General features: G+C 35.8%; 1 protein-coding gene across 2 annotated transcripts in view; it reads right to left on the bottom strand.

Moving 5' to 3' along the window:
* The window catches only part of LOC145693108 (acid sphingomyelinase-like phosphodiesterase 3b), a 670,115-nt gene that overhangs the window by 322,868 nt on the left and 328,099 nt on the right, over nucleotides 1-19,148 (bottom strand). For both annotated transcript variants that reach the window (XM_081768814.1, XM_081768813.1), the window contains exon 3: nucleotides 15-256. In XM_081768814.1, coding sequence (XP_081624940.1) covers nucleotides 15-256 — 242 coding nt within the window. The remainder of the gene's footprint in view (nucleotides 1-14; nucleotides 257-19,148) is intronic.

Genomic DNA, 19,148 nt, shown 5'->3' with positions numbered 1-19,148 from the left:
AAAGTTAAACTTACCGGTCTTAAATGTATCAAGCGCCTCCGGAGGAATCCAGTTCTTCCACATTTCATAAACATCTGAATAGAATGGACTAGAACTTCCAGGCAAATTGTTTTGTGGATAAAAATCGTGGTTTCCAAGAACCGGAAACACAAATTCTACTTTGAAGGTTGACTTCAAAAGATCTGTTACATTTTGCATCACCATCTGCAGCTTTCTTGTATTATATAAGTCATCACTTATATGGGACATACTGTCACTGAAAAGAAAAGAGAAAAAATACTTGTTATAGAAAGTATATTGATATACGAACTAAGAATTATACTATATGTAGTTCTCCATGTCTCATTATGTGATGATGCAGAAATGAAGCATATTTTAAATTTTTATACTACCAATGCTTTATGAAGAAAATTCTTTACTCACTGACTAGTTGAGAAAGAATTAGAAAATATTTGTCAGAAACTATACATAAGTATGATAAATATTATCATGTAACTTGAGACAATGAGAATCCAAGGTATAAGAACAGAAACGCACACAGGATTTTTTTTTCAAAGAGAATGGGAGTGGAGGGTTGAAAAAGACAGACATACAAATGAAGTCACACACACCTTGATGCATATATTATAATACTTCATGTAAAATTATTATTATTGCTGTACATTCCATAACTTTACTACAGTAAAAATATTAAATACTGTAGTGGATGAGTTAGCAAACAATATGTTTTGACATGTATTTCGAAGAGCTTAACCTTTTTTGAAAATCTTCCCTTGCACCCCCAATGCGGGCGCCCTTGCAAGGTAACAGCATACACTGTTAAAGGTATTTTCTTAAATTTGAGAAAGCGTTTTTTTTCATCTGTGTACAAAGAAAGTTTTCTCTCAGAAATAAGATCTAGTTGTTCTTATTTATAAGGAAAACAAGAGTATACTGTGTCGTTCCTCTTTATACAACCTCCATCAATTTCATTTCGTTTCTCATGAATGAGAATTTCAAAATCTAGTTTCTAAGGAATTATGTTCTCGGTACACAGATAAGAAACAGTTTCTCAAATGTAAGAAAGTATTTTTAATATTGTGTACAGACGAGAAAGATTGTACAGGGTCCGGCATAAATATCTGACGGTTTTGAAACTTGAATAACTCTTGTATTTTGGAAAAAAAGAATGAACATTTTGTGATTGAGATCAACATATATTTCCATTATTATTCACACCAGGAAAAAGTTCTAGAAAAGAACGTCTTGCAAATCTAGACCATTTTCATTTGCATTCACACATTCCTGAAGGTTTACTCTGAAATTAGTCATGACATCACGAAGCACGTTTATTGGTAGTGCCAGAATTTCACGTTAGATGGGAACTTTCAGTTGAGAGGGCGTTCGGTTTAAATATCTGAACACTAGTGCAGTGAGGCACCTTATGGATCATTGAATGTCGAATGTTCCGCTCGCGTGACGCTCTGCGAACTGACTGTATTGTACTTCTAGTAAAGGCCTCCCTGACCTCATCTACAGTTTCCTCAGAAATTTGTGCTTTGCCCGAGTCAGGATGTCGGCTGACATTGCCCGTGGCTAAAAACTTCTCAAATGTTCAATGTTTTAATGGTCTTGACGTCTGGTGGGCTCCGTTGGTACTTGAGTCTTAAACGGTTTGCGAAGAGAGAGGTAATTAATCTACGATACTCGCAGTCCAGTTCAGTAACCATGCAGCAGTGAAATACGCCATATCGCGCTTTCACCCTGGAAACGGTTTACAAAAGCAATGATTTCGTTGTGTGTACACAGCGAGCGTTTCGTGGTCATTACAATGTAGGTTATCATGGTAGAGTACCTTCTCGAAAAACGATTTTGCTGTGGGTGGCAAACTTCAGAGAAACAAAACAAGATCAACCAGGAGGACTGCGATCCTTGAGAACAGCAGAAAACTTCGAGGAAGTACGTTACGCCATTGAAGCCTAGCCCTTATCATTCCAATCGTCGACATTCTACTACTTTGAACATTTAGATTGAACCTATCCATGAATTTTGCACTTGGATTTGTCTTTTCACCCACACAAATTAATGCTTACACAGGAGTTAAAACATCGTGATCATATTAACCGACATGCTGAAAGGATGTTGGAAACAGTGACTGTTTTGATAACGCTAGCATAATCATAAGTGGCGAGATCCATTTTCATTTCTTAGCTTTCGTTAACAAACAGAACTCTCGATATTTGTCTGCAGCAAACCCGCGAGAAATTCATGAGTGTGCACAACGAGTAAAGTATGGTGTGGGGTGACATACCGTGGGCTCATTGGCTGTATTTCTTCGAGTAGGATAGTCAAACTGTTTTAAGAAACTTTCTCAGACCTGAATTTCGAAGAGTATGGCTGAAAAATGTGGAAGTGTGGTGTCACCAGACAGGGCAACCCCTTCTCTTCATACATCATAGCATAGCAGAACTTCCACAACGCCCAATTTAAGTTCGTGGAGATATACTTTGGCCATCGCAGTAACCCGATCTGTCTGCGTATGACTACTTTTTGTTGAGTCGTCTGCACAAGAGTTATTTCAATTGCAAAACCGAAGATATTATATCTGCCATAGCCCGTACATAGTAAATATTTATATATTGCAAGAAGTATTTTTAATGCACAAATATTTTTCATTATTTCCGGTTGGTCATGTGCTCTATACTTGTGCAGTAAAACATAGCTGTAACGAATCGATTTTCGGCTCAAGGACGTCGGATTTCGGGTGGAGCTGAGTGAAAATGTATGCACGTTTTTTAGAACGCTCTGCCTGTATGCAATCCGCTTTACATCTTGGTTGTTAGGGATTACATAACAGCAGAGGATAAGTAAGTGGATAATGGATTTTTTTTCTTTAAATCCATGTTTTGAAGTAAGACTATGGATGCTTACCGTTTTTGTTCAGCTTCCGAATTATGACCCGGTAACAACGGATGCTTACAACTAGTATGTATACACTATATAGGTACTAGGAAAAGTGCCCGTTACTCGCATGGGAATAATAATGTTTATCCAAAGAAATTCGAGAAATACTAAATTGCGATGGTCTCTATTGATTCCCGGGCAAGCAACCTGGACGATACTTAAGCTGTGTAGGTTGCTTTATAAAGGCACCACGGTTTACTGTACATATATTCACCATGATTTTTGGTCCGTGTTAATTCCCTTGAGCTAAAAACACGTCTTCGTACAAGATTATGTCTGGTGGCTATAAGCGCTGTAGGTGACCTTTTCTATACTAAAGAGTAATACGATACACATATCTTCTTCTTCTTCTTCTTCTTCTTCTTATTATTATTATTATTATTATTATTATTATTAATAATAATAATAATAATAATAACAAAGATGCTACTTTTTACATTCTCTTTCAGAAATCCTGTTTTTTTATGCACCTTCAACGATCCTGCAGAACGATTGAATGTCTTACGGTATTCTTATTATAGTTTTATGACTAATATCTTAAAATAATATACCTAACAATCTATCCAAATAATCTTCCGTGAGAGTGTTTTTCTTTATTATTTAATAATCCGTGCAATTTCCTTCTGAAGCGTCCAATTATTCCCCAGATTCCGGTGTAATTCCGGAAGTTTTAATCTAGCAAGCGTCACATTTTGAATGTTTCAGCAAGCGCGTCGGTTTTGTTCAACAGAAAACCACGAGACCACAATTGTGATGACAAGACTAATGAGATAGGTCTCCACAAAAGCCAAAAGAACATGAAAATTCCATCAAGAGCTACATGACGACTGCCACAGCAGAGGAAACAAAACGAGATTGCATCAGAAATTTATTTTATCTCAAGTGTTGATGTATGGGGCTCAGTGAGAATAGTTGGTGCCCGTTCCTAACAATAGGTGTTTCAACATAAAAATATAATTGTACGTCAATTTTAAATCCCATGAAAGAAACATGTTTGCCAGTTAGGTGTGGCATTTCACTGTTTAAAACGAAGTAACAAGTACTTACTACTGCATCTAGTAATTACACTTATCTTTAACTGACTTCTTTTGTAACTTTTCACTCTTTTTTCTTTTCCGTTTTGCTTTTGTTTTGTTGCAAACACTGCTACGTTCCTTCTCTGTTTTTTCTTTATAAATACTACTGCAGCAAGTATACTAAACTTTTATATCTGAGGTTTTGAAAATGTTTTACACAACAATCAACTTCAGACTTACAAGGTACATTTGTAAAGTGTCCCCTCGAGATTTTTGTAAAAGTGATTCAAATGCAAAGTTCTCCGTAACCCAATGTGCATTGTACTAAGTTTAGCAGCCCATACGAGTAATTTACATATTTAGGAGCCTTCATATATATATATATATATATATATATATATATATATATATATATATATATATATATATATATATATATATATATATATATACATATATATGGAATTCAATCATAAATTGCTATAACGCTTGGACACAAAATTGCTTTTAGTTTCTTTAGATATAACTGGACATGAATATGGGCATATGCAAAGCAAATTGGATCAAGTACTGCTTCTCTGACACCTGTTACACACTTCGGTCGCCATCTTGGATCCGCCATGTTGGATTCAATTTTCGGTTTCTCAAATGGGAATAGGTGCAAGGATATATCAAATTCATGTACATTTCTTTCGGAAATTCACTGATGTAGTGAGTTTTACTGATCTTGCCGTTTGCAAGGTTCTGCATGTTAATTGTCAAGCAATTTTTGAATATTGAACCAAGTGGGCTGTAGCGGTATGGGCCGCTAAAATTAGTACAATAGACTGAGAACTTTGTATTTAAATCAATTTTGCATTATTCCCGAGAGGACACTTTACGAACATGCCGTGTTAGTTTACCTTCTAAATTATCTGCCACAAAAGCACCCTTCGGACTTCAGTTTCAGAAATCTATTGATTTTAGCTTCGACCTTACATCCTTAACCATAACAATGAGAATAACTAAATGAAACATTACCAATTGGGATAGGTTACGGAACATAAAGTTGGATTGCTCAATAAGTCTTATAAACCCAGGACAGGGAGCGATATTTTCCAAGGATTGGTCAATTACTATTCGTTATTCTTATTTTTGCTTTCAAAATATACATTTTTTTTTGTTTATGGCAATTATATTTTAGTAAGTTTAATTCTTAGAAGGCGATTGTGAATTTATAAATAGTGTATGCGGTTTCTACGGAGATATTACTTACATATCAATATTTGTGAGGCATAAACGATAATTGTCTTGAAGATATTTTTATCCATTTATCACAGTCTATATGATTTTTGCATTATGGCTTTAACATGGTAAGTTAACCGAAGTCAGAGCTTATCATATAATTTTAGAAAAATGCCGGGCGGGTGATCAGGAAACTGGATTTATTATTTTATAGTAAACAGTGTATTTTTATTACATTCTTGTATAGGAGAAAGGACAAATGATTATTGCCTTAAAGATTATTGTCTTTCTTAAGTGAAAGTTTTAATTGAAGTTCAGTAACTTTTCCTTATATATATATTGCTACGATATAACATAATAACGTGCTATTATAGCCAAACATTAAAGTTTCTGTCCATACAGTGCTTGGTTCAAGATTTGATCTCCGTGAACTCACAGAATTCTCTGATGTTCGTCATAAGATAATTAACGGAGATAATAGGGCAATTAGGAAATTACTTAAAAATAAGATATAGGAACATCGATTTAGAGTTCTTACTCACTGAGCAAAGGATCGTCCTTGGTTCGATACCATGTCATGTAATTTAGTGGTGGACATTTTGCGGGGTGGATTTTGAGAAATTCTTCCGAAACTTTAGAGTGGTTTTATGGGGAACTGAAAAGTCTTTTCCATGTTATTTATATGAGACATCTTCTACATCTCAAAATGTTTAGGAACTTCCGGCAGGATTAAAATTATGAAATTTGTAGTCTTCCGGGACTAATCCACAGGAAAATTGAAAAAAGTGAATATTTTTAATTTTTAAGGAGTCTAGGGAATGAAGAAATTCTCATGTTGTTTCAATCGGCGTTTTTTTGGGATACAAAATCTTATCTTTTGGGTAGATGAAATAGGAAACGAAACTTGAAATTCGGTAGAATTGTGAGTTGAAGAGGTGCGAGGCTGTAGGCTGAGCAAACGCGGGCGGTCTGGGGGCGAATCTCCCAACTGACCAAATTAAAGAAATATTAAGAGCAAATGCACGAAATTCACTCTCGATGCTAAGGCTGATACATAACAGATGTGAGCCCGTAGGCCGAGTAAACGGAGTCCCCAGCTACTCAAATTTAGGTTTTAATATAATAGTGCAATATAGACTTCCATACTGGTCGAGTCGTTGCAGATGTACTGTAGTCGAGCGAACTAAGACGTTAGACTGACCATCTGATTCAAAACCCATTTAGAAGGGGAAGAGGGTTGAGTCACTCTTAAAACCATAGGCATTTTATTAACTGTCCTGGAAGTTTCTGTGTTGGTTCCAATGTCGAAGTGGATAAACTTAAATATTAAATGCGATTAATTAGAAGACTATGAAGACAAGCGTCTCTGTTGGTGATATAACAACATTAAAAACATTTTTTGAAATAAACCCAGGCTAGGGCACGCGTCTTTGGCGCAAGGGATCCTGGATCCGATTTCAGTAGGAGAACATTTAACTCATTACAATGATTAAGCTCTCACCTTAAACTCTAATATAAGTCCAGTACTGAAAAGCACGCTAAACTTCGGCAAACAAACTTACGAAAGTGCAAGAGTGACGAGGTTAATGCAAATAATAATAACGAATGTGCAAGAGTTACGAGGTTAATGCAAATAATAACAACGAAAGTGCAACAGCTTCGAGGTTACTGCAAATAATAATAATGAAAGTGCATGAGTTTCGAGGTTAATGCAAATAATAATAAGTACAAAGTAACAAGATGGCTTATGCTATAAAATAAATTAAGGGAAATGTATACAGAAAGAAAGCAGGAAAGCAGATAAAAGAATAAGAAAGAGAACAGCAGAGAGAGAAAGAGAGAGAGCCTAAAAATGCACAAAGAGAGACAAAAATTTAAACAAACAAAAAGCAAAGAAGCAAAAAATAACGTAGCAATTAACGTCTTAATGCTGAAATTCTTACAACATTGTTTGTCTGAATGTAACTGAAATAATATTATACTCGTATATAAAAATAAAAAATACATGCAGCACAAGGGACTGTATTGGTGCATACAACCTAACGAACTCTTTTTTTTTTTTTTTTTGGTCCAGGGACCAAGATCATCCATTCTATATGCCTTCTCTTTGCGTATTCTGTGTGCCTTTACATCCCTCTCTCCCCTCGCCCTCAATTCTCTCTTAAACTGCATTGGAGCAAGCACTTTTCTTGTGGGTCGTTCCCTTTTTCGTCGTCTTCAAGACACAGAAAAAAAGGGGGAAGATTTAGACAGAGAGAAAGAAAAAGAGAGAAGAGATAGGAAATTGTGATCATCATCTCTCCTTTAGCTGACGCTCTATTGTGTACAACAATGCCCCTTCAAATGGTTTCGTGGCCCAGTTTTCAGTACACGTTCCGCCACGGTTATTGATCGGTGTGCGTGCCAAGTTCATTGAGATTTCAGACCCACCAACTTCTCTTTTTCTTCCTCTTTTCTCTCTGCTCATCACTTGAGAGGAGTTAGGGAAGGACAAATATAATGGTATCAGAATAATAAGAAAATCAGTTTACGAGTATTATTATATCTGTTACTGCTTGGAGTACGTGTCTGTCACCGTTTGGAAAACATAAACAAAACAAATATACAGAATTTACAGTTTTAACAATTAATGATTACATTTTGTTTTACATATTGCCTAACTACTAATTCTATGACTATGGAACCAGGAGGTTCAATGGTGCGTTTGCGAAAGCTCTATATTCCTGATCCTTAACCAACTAAATGCAGTTTCTATTTTGTATACCTATTTTGAGAGATCAATCCTAATATTGTCCTCCCATACCTAGGTCTTCCTAATGGACGTTTCCCGGTCGGGGTTCCAGTTAAAACTTTGAAAGCATTTCTACTTTTTTTTCCATTCTGACTACCTGACCTGCCCACCTGAGCATCCTAGACTTGATGATCCTAACAATGTTTGGTAAACGGTAAATTATGCAGTTCCTCGTTATGAAGTTTTCGCCATTCCCAATTCTCGTTTCTCTTGGATTCGAATATTCGTCTCAGGATTTTATTCTCAAATACTTTCAGTCTGCGTTCTTTCCTCAGAGTAAGCGACCATGTTTCGCAACCATACAACACAATAGGCATGATTATCGTTTTGTATATTTTAAGCTTCTAATTTCTCGACATAATTCGCAACGACAAAAGATGTTGAACTGAATAATAACACGAATTTCCTGCTTTCAGTCGACATTTAATTTCTTCACGGATATGGTTTTGATATATTAACATTGATCCTAGATATTTGAAAGTATCTACTTCATCGAAAGTATTATTTGCTATTTTAACGCACCCATAATTTGCAGTATTACGACCCACTTCCATGTATGTAGTTTTATCTGCATCTACTTCCAAACCCATGTCCCTGCAAGAGTTTAATAAGGTCTTTGCATTTATTTCTATTAATTTCCTATCATCTCTTATTATATTTACATTATCAACATACGTCATAACATGGTGAATAACATTCAGCTCTAGGCTCTAGAATAATAATTGTGACGACGCATCTTACTGTTTTAGGCCATTTTTTGTTTACATATATTGCATATACATAAATAAATAAACTATGGCAAAGATAGTAAAGGAAATAGAGTGAAACGTATGTATTGCCATGTATATGATATGGATTACCAATGTTATCCATGATGTGGTAAGAGATAGACGCCATTAACGGACTTAAGCGAAATAACGGGTTTCGTACAAGAGTTATGTATGGAGTAATAGACTGACGGATTCACGGATATACTAGCATTATAATCTTATAAGAGCCACTTAGCGTGGTCCTAATAAACAATGTATTCCAGCAAAATAAATGCTATCTATAATGACTGGAAACTAACGACGTACTATTTTTTTTAGCCATTTAAAAATTAGTTCTTCACTATTTTCTCAAAAACCTTCCATCAGAAGTTACTCTCAAACACACAATTTTATTCAACTGTAACTCCAAAAAACCAAGAAAAATCACGTAATTAGTGTATTACAATCTTTACTTGTTATATAGTTTATTGTTGATTTTAACATCTTTATTCCTGTGTTCCTATTTATTCTTTTTTTTCCTAGACACTGCCAAATGTAATGATAAGGCCAGTGCATTGTTGAACACTTATGGGTGGCCAAGCGTTAAGTTAAAGAGCCGAACGAATTGCTACTTGATTATTTTCATAGCGAATGAGTCATCACTAGATTATCAAGCTCACTAGACTATGCTTATCTCTGATACTAAATTGTCTGATTTCCTCCTATTCAGCGATGTACGCACGCGCAGTATTAAGTACTCGCATTTAATCAGAGTTGCCAACAACACTGGCAACACTGGCAAAAATACAACATTGGAATATGATACAGTGATATCATACACACCAAGAAACATCTTCCTTCGTGTGAAATAACGCTTAAGTGAAACAATAGCTGTAAATGCTCATCATTATCTGAAACGTAGATATACAGGGTGTTAATGAACTATACCGACAAACTATCAGAGGTGAATTCTCACATCAAAATAAGAAGGATAGTTCATATGGACCTATGGCGAAAAGTGCATAGTTTCAGAGCTAGGGCTATCCAAAATCACGAAAAGCCTAAATTTCAAGAGGCCATATCTCGAATTCCAGACACTGTGGAGGGTGGTCCTTATCAGCGAAAAGGGAGCCACGCATACACAATTCAAGGTGTATATTTCGTCAATATTCAATAGGTGTACATGGTATTCCCTACAGGGTGTAATTCTCAGATATGCTCTCAAGTTTTCCAATATACTCTGATTTCAAGGAGGGTCCTAAGTAGACAGGAGGTAAGCCTTAACAACAATAGACATCCAATGCTTCGGAAGGAAGTCAGAAGTGTTAGGGGCCGTCAACTTCATGTTTTATTTTGTGTGTGTGTGTGTGTTCGGAATAATGTGTGATGCAATGTATTTCTTCACGACATATTTCACGTTATATTCATTTATAAGCGTGAAAGAAAACATTGCAGCATACGTTTTCCCGAGTACGCGGGACTGTGCTGCTGACGATCCTTAACACTTCCGACATCGCGCCAAAGGATTCTGTGTTCACTGCTATCGATGCTTATCGTTTGCCTACTTTGGACCAATCATAAAGTCAGAGCATATCTCAAAATTCGGTTGATGGCATGTCCTGGAATTTCACCCTGCATGTAATACTCTGTACACTCATTGAACTTTAATGAAATATGCATTTTTGGATTGCGTATGTGTGACTTCCTTTACGCTGATGACGACGACCATCCACAGTTTCTCGAATTCGAAATAGGGCCACTTATAATTAAGCTTTTTCGCGATTTTTGACAGCCCTAGCTCTGAAACTACGCACTTTAGCTCACAGGTCTATATGAACTTTTTCTCTTATTTTGATGTAAGGAATCACCTCTGATAGTTTGTCAGTATAGTTCATTAATACCCTGTATATGACAGTAATCGTGTCTGTTGTCCTGTATGGTTGAGAAATCTGTAATTTATACGGTTTACCAAACACTGTAGGGTCATCAATTCTAGAAAATTCAAGTGAACAGATCATGTAGCCAGAATGGAAGAAAGTAGGAACGTTTCCAAAGTTTTAACTGGAATTCCAATTGGAAAATAACCATTAGTAAGAATTAGGCGCAACTAGGAGGACAATACACTCTTAAAAATTTCCTTGCTCAGAAATGAGAAAAATGCATGTTCAAAACAAAATAAGTAATTTTTACTCATATTTGAGGAAAAATGACTCATTATTTCCAAATGTGTTTTCATTTATGAGCTCAAGGCAAATTTTCAGGTTCCCATTTATGAGATTTTCTCACTTCTTAAAAATGAGAATTGAATAGTGCGTGATTTTCAATATCATAGATGATTTAAAAACAACGATAACAATCTTACCGAAATATTATTACTATGTTTTACTAGGGAGTAGCCTAATATTATTAGGGCTTAATTACTATTCAGGAAAGGAGATAAAGGATTTCAGCTGTAGCAGAGTGCGAATGGATATGAGTACGCAGTAGATGATACAGCTGAGGTGGCGTATGAATACACGTCATGTGACAGCGGCGAGGAGCAGCGTACATATCAACTTTCGAACGTAAGTTTGGGTGAATTGTAAACACTACCATAGACTAAAAGTTACTGTATAGTAAAAGTACTGTAGTGTAGAACGCTAATCCCCCCCCCCCTCATACAGGTTATATAGGCTATAGCAGTCAGGTTGGCTCTTTATGTATCAAAGCTCAGTACTCAATTTACATAATAACGAGTGCAGCAATTACAAGTGAAGGCGGGTTAGAGCCCCGTAGGACACGTTGTTTTCTATATTACAATAGAACGGGGAGGCATGTCAATGTTTTACACCCTTCGTCATTCGTTATAATGTGCAAAATAGCTTATGTACGGAAACAAATAATACATAAGTCATCTGTGTAGTTAGAAACAGCGTTACAAAAGTGTGATTTATTATTATGGAATTGTAATACAAAGGTACTTTGTACTGATCACCTATCATATCTTGGCGTCTCCGTTCTTTCACTAAAAGTAATCGTTTTAATGACACGCGTTTGCTGGTTATTTATGACATAGTACTGTACGCATTTGCTCTTGATTTAACGTAGAGGCTGCGGTAGCTCAGTGGTAGAGCGGTAACCTCTGGTGCGATGAGGCCCTTGGTTTGATCCCAGGATTTCCAGCTCGCGGCAAGTGGGCTTGCTGGTGGATAAACACAGTGTGCATGGGTTTTCTCGGGGTTCTTCCATTTCTTCCCACTTTCTTCATTCCACTATTTTTTTCATTCTCATCATAATCGTCTCCTTTAGCCTATCCAACACAACTGTGGGAAGTAAAACTCAAAGATTTCATTTATTTTTTTTAACCCAACGTCCCAGAATTGTGCTCCAAGGCTAAGAGAGACAGTGATAGAGATGGATAATAATGGTGTAATGAAAATGTGGACGTACGTTTCTTGGCAGTTTGTGCATGGGTTTGTGACCTTGTTTCCAATCTAAATTGAATCCTAGCAGTGGAGTTTCAGCACATTTATGAGGGGCACAAACTGTCGCATTCCCCTGCAGTAATGAAGAAGGTGGAAGGTAGGGGGTGATTCCTGGAGCTCCGGACCTTCCCCGAAATCGCTACTTTTATGTAAATTTTATCTAATTTTAGGTACAATTTTACATGTTTTAATACAATTTGTCCTCGTATTGAACTTGGAGCATCTCCGAAATAAATTCCTGCGTGCGTTTCTTGTAGGAGGAAACTGAAAAATCCTGGAAAAACCCACGAACACGGTGTTTCTCATGTAGGTAACTTTTTTATGGTAGAGAAGTAGGCATATTGGACTGCGATAACTCAGTGGTAGAACTAAACTCCGATGCATGGGGTCCCTAGTTTGATTCCACCTCCGTCAAGTGGGCAGTGTGAGTAAACATATTATGTATGTTTGCTCGGGATTCCCTCACTTTCTTCATTACAGCATTTTCGCTCATGATCATCATAACGTCTCCCTGAGCCTCGTAGCATAAGCGTAGGACGTTACACTCCATCAGAAATTGTTCTGTTATTCTGAAGTAGACGGATAATTCTTGAATCTGAATTATCAAGAAGTTGGTATAATGTTGGATCAAACGGGACAATCTTGAGTAAACCACGTCGATGAAAAAGAAAAGTCTTGAGAAAGTGGACAGTGATGAAAAGAAAAATGTTCAACTGTCTGATGCAGTAGGAATAAGTAACGCACCTAAAATACAAGTCATCGTGGTATTCGTGGAATTTTCATGAATTGAAGTGAAGATTAAAATTCACTGAAGTGAAGTGAAGTGGAATTCACTTATGTTTTAAAAAATATCTATAACTGTTGGTGTTTATTTAATATAAATTCTGGGTGTACTAATAGTTTGAATTTTTTTGCAGGTTTATATTTTGTTTATATTCTTTTCCGTCTTCTCGTATTTGAAAACCCTGTTTCTGTGCACCGTTTCTCGCTTTTGAGGGAGATATTTCTCAAATCTTTTTGAGAAATGTGTTTCTCAAAATTGGGGCTATAAGTCTCATTTCCTCAAATGTTACTTTCTCAATTTTAAGAAAAAATTCATTTTTTCTCAAATTTGAGAAAGCATTTGCACCCTCAGAAATGAGACATAATTCCTCGCATTTGAGTCATTATTTCTCAAAATGATTTGAGAAAATCGAAATCTCACTTTTAAGAATGTATTACTCGGTGCACAGATAAGAAACGGATGTTCTCAAATACGAAGAATATTTTCTCGAATTTAAGAAACCATTTTTAACAGTGTATGAAGATGGATTTCGCAGAAATAGGAATACAAAGTAGAAACTGGATCCAGTTGACTAAGAATAGAAGTCATTGGAGAGCTTTTGTGAATGCGGCATTGAGCCTTCTGGTTCCATAGACCATAGAGTAAGTTAAGCAAACTGGACAAAATATTGAATTATATTCTGCATAAGTGAAAAGTTAAAGGTGATATCATACGAAGCATTTGCTACATTTTCCTCAGAATTCGCGTGAGGATCGTGCTGAAATTTGTTCCCATTGGTCGGATGTCTGTGTTTGGCTTGGTTTAAGTAAACGTAGAAGTATTTTTATTAGAGCCACGGAAAATAACGCGAAAAATATCACCGAATTGGAGTAAAAAAAACGAACTTAAGAAAATAAAGCGAAAAGTTCAGTTCCCTAATACAAGTTCTTCGTGGGCTACTGCGCTATGGTATTTTAGTTACTCGTTAAATTGAAATTAGTATCTTACACGTTGTGTTTCTCATAACTGAACAAATTACTTAACCTTCATTTACCTTCGATTGTTTACTTAATTTGAGCCCCTATGATTTTGTTCAACGAGCTACCAAGTGGTAAGCCCTTGTATTTTGAGGAGGAAGCAAAATAGAATGTTAGTTAAGGCAATTGATTTAAGTTTTGTTCTCAAAAGGAAGTTTAACACGTTGTCCTCCGTGAGTTTACAGAGCTATTCAAGGTAATCCCCTGAGTAAACCCATTCAGCCTACTAGTCTCACTCGCTCGCTCTTACCTTGTCCTTTTCCTGTTAACAAGCCTCTGAGAATTTCTCGGAGAGCAAGAGAAAAAGAGAATTACCTATCTCCTCTACAGTGTCTTCACCCATACTACAAGATTCAACTGGAGTTGGTTCTCAAGATGTAGTAGGTACTTCATTGGAAGACAATAGCTTTTCATACCGTTAATGGGTTTCTTAATAGTACTGCAAATAGTTATGTAATGTGTTTGTTACTATAAGGCCCATCAAAACTAAATTAAAAAATAAAACTCAAGATACTACGTATTACGAGTAACTGTATACATATACAAGGTGTTAATAGGTTAATAGTTAGTTGTGGTCAAACAACGTTGTTCTTTAACTACATATGATTGTTTACATCTATGTTTTTAATCTTCTTAGTTTTTGTTCCACGAACCGTTTAATTTAAAATCCTATGATCTATCTATCTATCTATCTATCTATTTATCTATCTATATCTATACAAGAGGTTTTTTTAAATATATATATATATATATATATATATATATATATATATATAGACAGGGGCGGATCCAGGATTTGATCAAGGGAGGGGCTGAACCATATTTTGCCGTTTTATCTAGTGTAAAGCAGGCTTGAAGCCCATTTTATCCAGTGTATATCTGAGCGTCAAGGGGGAGCTATAGCCCCTATAGCCCTCCCCTTGGATCCGCCACTGTATATGTATATATATTAAAAAACTTCTTATTACATAGCTAATGCCAAGTTACTTTACACTTCTGCCCATAAAGAAACATTTCAGATTTACCATTTGGGGGAGGATGACTTTCAATACACACACAGAGAAAAAACATGTGACGTACACAAAAACGTAAGTTACATGCGTAAATCCTGTATTTCTTTTTGAACTTAATGTACGACATATGTAACATCTTGCAGCAAACGTACATGTTATAATAATTTCCGTATATTGTGTTCCATCTATAGGGCGTACGTACTTTCCGTATCAAAGAACTGTAAATAGTCAGTAAGGATCTCACATACAGATGGACGTATATAACATATAGCTGACGTACGGAATATAATGTACACGTATGTAATATACGGAAGACACATGTCAGACATCCTGCAGCGGCAAGATGTAACATCTAAGGGGGGAAAAGGTAGTATGTATGTAGCATATGGAACATATGCTCCGAACAGATTTACATTGTTAAAAGTAATTTCTTAAATTTGAGAAACCGTTTATTATCTGTGCACCGAGATAATATTTTCTTAGAAATGAGATTTGGCAACTCTCATTCATAAGGAAAGTAACACTATATTTTCACGATCCGCTTTATACAACCTTATCTACTTTTCCTCATTTCTCATTAATGAAAGTTTCAAACTCTTGTTTCTAAGAAAATATATTCTCAGTGCGCAGATAAGAAATGGTTTCTCAGATTTAAGTAAGTATTTTTAACAGTGTACGTAATAAACATAAGGATTCCGTATATTTGTACAAATACCGTTGTAAAATATAATAGGAGGTGAAAAGTAATATTAACAAGAACACTAATAATACAATGCAGTACGATCAGAGATATAGCCCAGAAGATAAAGTTCCCAGATTTTTCATAGTGAAAAGTGAAGATCTTATAATTTTTAGAGGGAAAAATCAGAAGACAGAGAGTCTACGTAATATTGAGAATTTATATGTAACAAACGTTTCACGTAGCAACGCAGAATAATTTTGATTGGAAACTGGACAGTTTCATTAAAAATAGCTGCATATTTTAATGTAGATTTTATTTCATAAACTTCTCACATCCTTTTTGATTACGTTAAAAATTCCTTGCACGGCATATCAGTTCAGGCCCGTATCCAGGGGGTTCTAGGAGGGCCGGGCCCCCTAAAATGTTTGCTAGCCCCCTAAAATTTTCACGGTAGGCTTGCAAATGAATTATAATATGGTCCACATTAAGCTCTCGCCCGAAATCAACCACGTGTTTCCTACGCCAAAGACGCGTAAACCGCTTAGCCATCAGGCACCTCTCAAAGGGAGGGATTATGCAGCGATATCATGTGATCAATAGACAGATTAACCGAATATCATATTCAAACCGAGCTACTCCTCTTGAGAAGCCCGTCTGATGAAAAAAGAAAAAAAGAAAAATAAAGAAATATAGATAGACTTTAACGGCATCCGTTATGATTCTGATACCATGTAGCATGGCGGTGAGTCTGTTAAAAAAAAATTCTTTAGTTCTATGTATCAAGTTTGTTTGTAATGAAATTTAGGTTGAACTGTAAAATAAAATAACAATTGCACGAAAACTTAAATTAGCTTAACTCGCGCGTTGTGATACCCACGGATTGTGGTAACTATAAAATAAACACTTGATGAAATCAATCCAGATTTAAACAACCTGAAAGAGTTGAACAGTTAATGCAAGTGTTCTGATATGAGGATCAATAATGATATGTATCAAAACAGACTCAGGCACGTTATTTCGGGTGGGCACACGAAACAATTGTCCCCTTCCCCCTCTGAGTAAGATATTTATATAAATTTTAATCAATAGTAGTATGCAAATGAAAAACAAAAAAAAAAAAAAAACTTTTATCGTTAAAGAATCTTCCTCCATCGAAAGCAACGCTACTGAGGAAACACCCCACATCAAAATTCTTGTAAAATATGCTTGTCACTCTTTTTAAGTTTTGCCATGTGCTCCAACAAGTATGTCACTACCAAAAAGACTAAATTCACTAAGCCAGAGTAGCGTATACTGTGTTTTCATGTTTTACATGACGTCAACAGATGTACCATAATGCTCACACTGAAACTGAAATAATTCCCATAGATCCAAGTGTCCATTGAAGGAATTTACAATTTTTACTTTTAATTTCCGTATCTAGTGGGATTTCTAGTAACTTTTAAACCTTTTCAGTGGTTCAGTGATATTCTAGTGGGTTTAACACTATAATCTGATGGGGAATCATGCTAAAATGTTGGCAACACTGATCTGAATACTAAGTCACATTCAGTGTTGCCAACAACCTCTGATGAAAATATATGGCCTTCGAAAATAAGCATTTTTACGCAAAAAATGGCTAGATTTTGAACTTCTAAGCTATAACCCACATTGTAGATTTTAGAATCCTTTTTTGTGTGTAGGATCACAAGTGAATTATTGTAAAATTTGGAAAGTTGAATTTTATTCGCTGTAGACTAACAAGCAACGATCTTGCATCGTTTGGCCTAATCCTCGTTTCGCCTAACCAATTATCTGACACTTTTATGACAGATAAAAGATAAGCTTTATGTCCGCCATTTTAGGCGAAATAAGGATACTCGTTTGGCCTAATCCTCGTTTTGCCTAAAATGGTGGACTATTAAAAAATCTTGGAGATAAAACTGGAGGGAAATTTTTCGAAAAAAAAATTCCCTACTATGTGAAGAGCTGAGCAATACAATTAGTTTCCCATAACTAATTTGTAATAGGACTATTTGCTTTCGGAAAAAATGTTTCGACAATTGTACAGTTACTTTTCCGTTCCATTTTGAGAATATTAATGCCCCCACAGGGTGTATAGTGACTATATTTGAGATGAGAGAAACACAAAAAGTTACACCTGTTATTAATTTTGTTTAAAGGTGAGTGCTGTTCAAAAGTAACTTTTAGTTTGCAGTTTGTTTCCAAATATCTGATATTGTCAAATGGTACTGCTAATCGGTACGTTAAAGGAAATATAGTTTGTGTGTTTCTTCTTATGTAGGTGTAAAAGTTGTTTTTTTGTAGGTTTTGATCTTTCAGACGATTTCATTCCAGTTTCAACGCTTTTTTGAAACTGTTAATGCATTATAGGAGATCCGATTGTGATTCTATTGTAATTAAAATTCGTATGAAATTTGTAACTATTTCGAGCTAGATCTGACAAAAGATCCCTAAATTTGCTCATAACTTAACAATGGACAATTGTGATCGCAATGAGTGATTTGTGACAAATCGCTCCGCTGACAAATTGCTCTTTGGATAATTCCACAATTCAAACATCTTAATGCGTTACTGACAAAGAAAGAAGAAAAATATATTTCATTTCTTATTATTACTTTTGAAATTACAACTTTTGAGTTGAATTTCCACTCGTTTCACATACTACCGGGAATGTCCATAGCATAAGTCTCTGAGATGCACAATGAGATTGAAATCCGGGTTTTTTCGGTGGTTGTTTCAGCAGGAAGAAGTTGAATGCTACTCCAAACAGATGGTGGCCAACCGGGATCTGTTACGAAGGTGGTTGTCCTGCTGGGTGAGTGAGTCGGCAGACATATCGCATTTGTAGTCAATTAGTCCCGGTTTCGAGTTCAAATGGAGGACAATTTCTCTCGGATATAAGGCGAGAAGCGATTTGATTCCGCTTTAAGCTTATGTGACCGCTTCCAGCATAACCCGGTTGTTGTATAATAACACCAAGATGAAACAAACTTATTTCTCTCCATATGTGATATAAATACATACAGCAAATCATTTTTAAAAAAAGACCTGGTTTAAACTCAAAAATAACGGATTTAAACAAAAAACGGGTTTATTGTTGTTGTTTTTTTTTTTAAACTGTTTTTGTCAACCCTGCATCGCACCATGCTACTCGTTTATTGGTCCAGTCACGGCATTCTGTTGCCAGTGTAAAACATTAACCGTAGTGACATATAATGACAAGTAGTAACCTCGTGGGTTATCGGCTTCTGAAGTCCATAAGATGAAGCGAACGTTGTTTACTAACTATCCGGCTGAACCCCTTATTCAGTTGGGTGTCCGTCTTGGCTAAGGTTTACTGGTGTTCGGTGCAGTAAGCGAAGTTATGAAAACATTTTTATACCTTGTTCTCTTACATGTGAGTTTCTTTTTACATTGTTAAATTACTGTAGATTTCCAAATTATGCAGATTCAATATTGAAAC

This window comes from Thermobia domestica, chromosome 8 (assembly GCF_964235325.1).
Source record: "Thermobia domestica chromosome 8, izTheDome1.hap1.1, whole genome shotgun sequence".
NCBI lineage: Eukaryota > Metazoa > Arthropoda > Insecta > Zygentoma > Lepismatidae > Thermobia > Thermobia domestica.
Note: the sequence above shows the minus strand (reverse complement) of the source record. Positions and strands in the feature narration are given on the sequence as shown.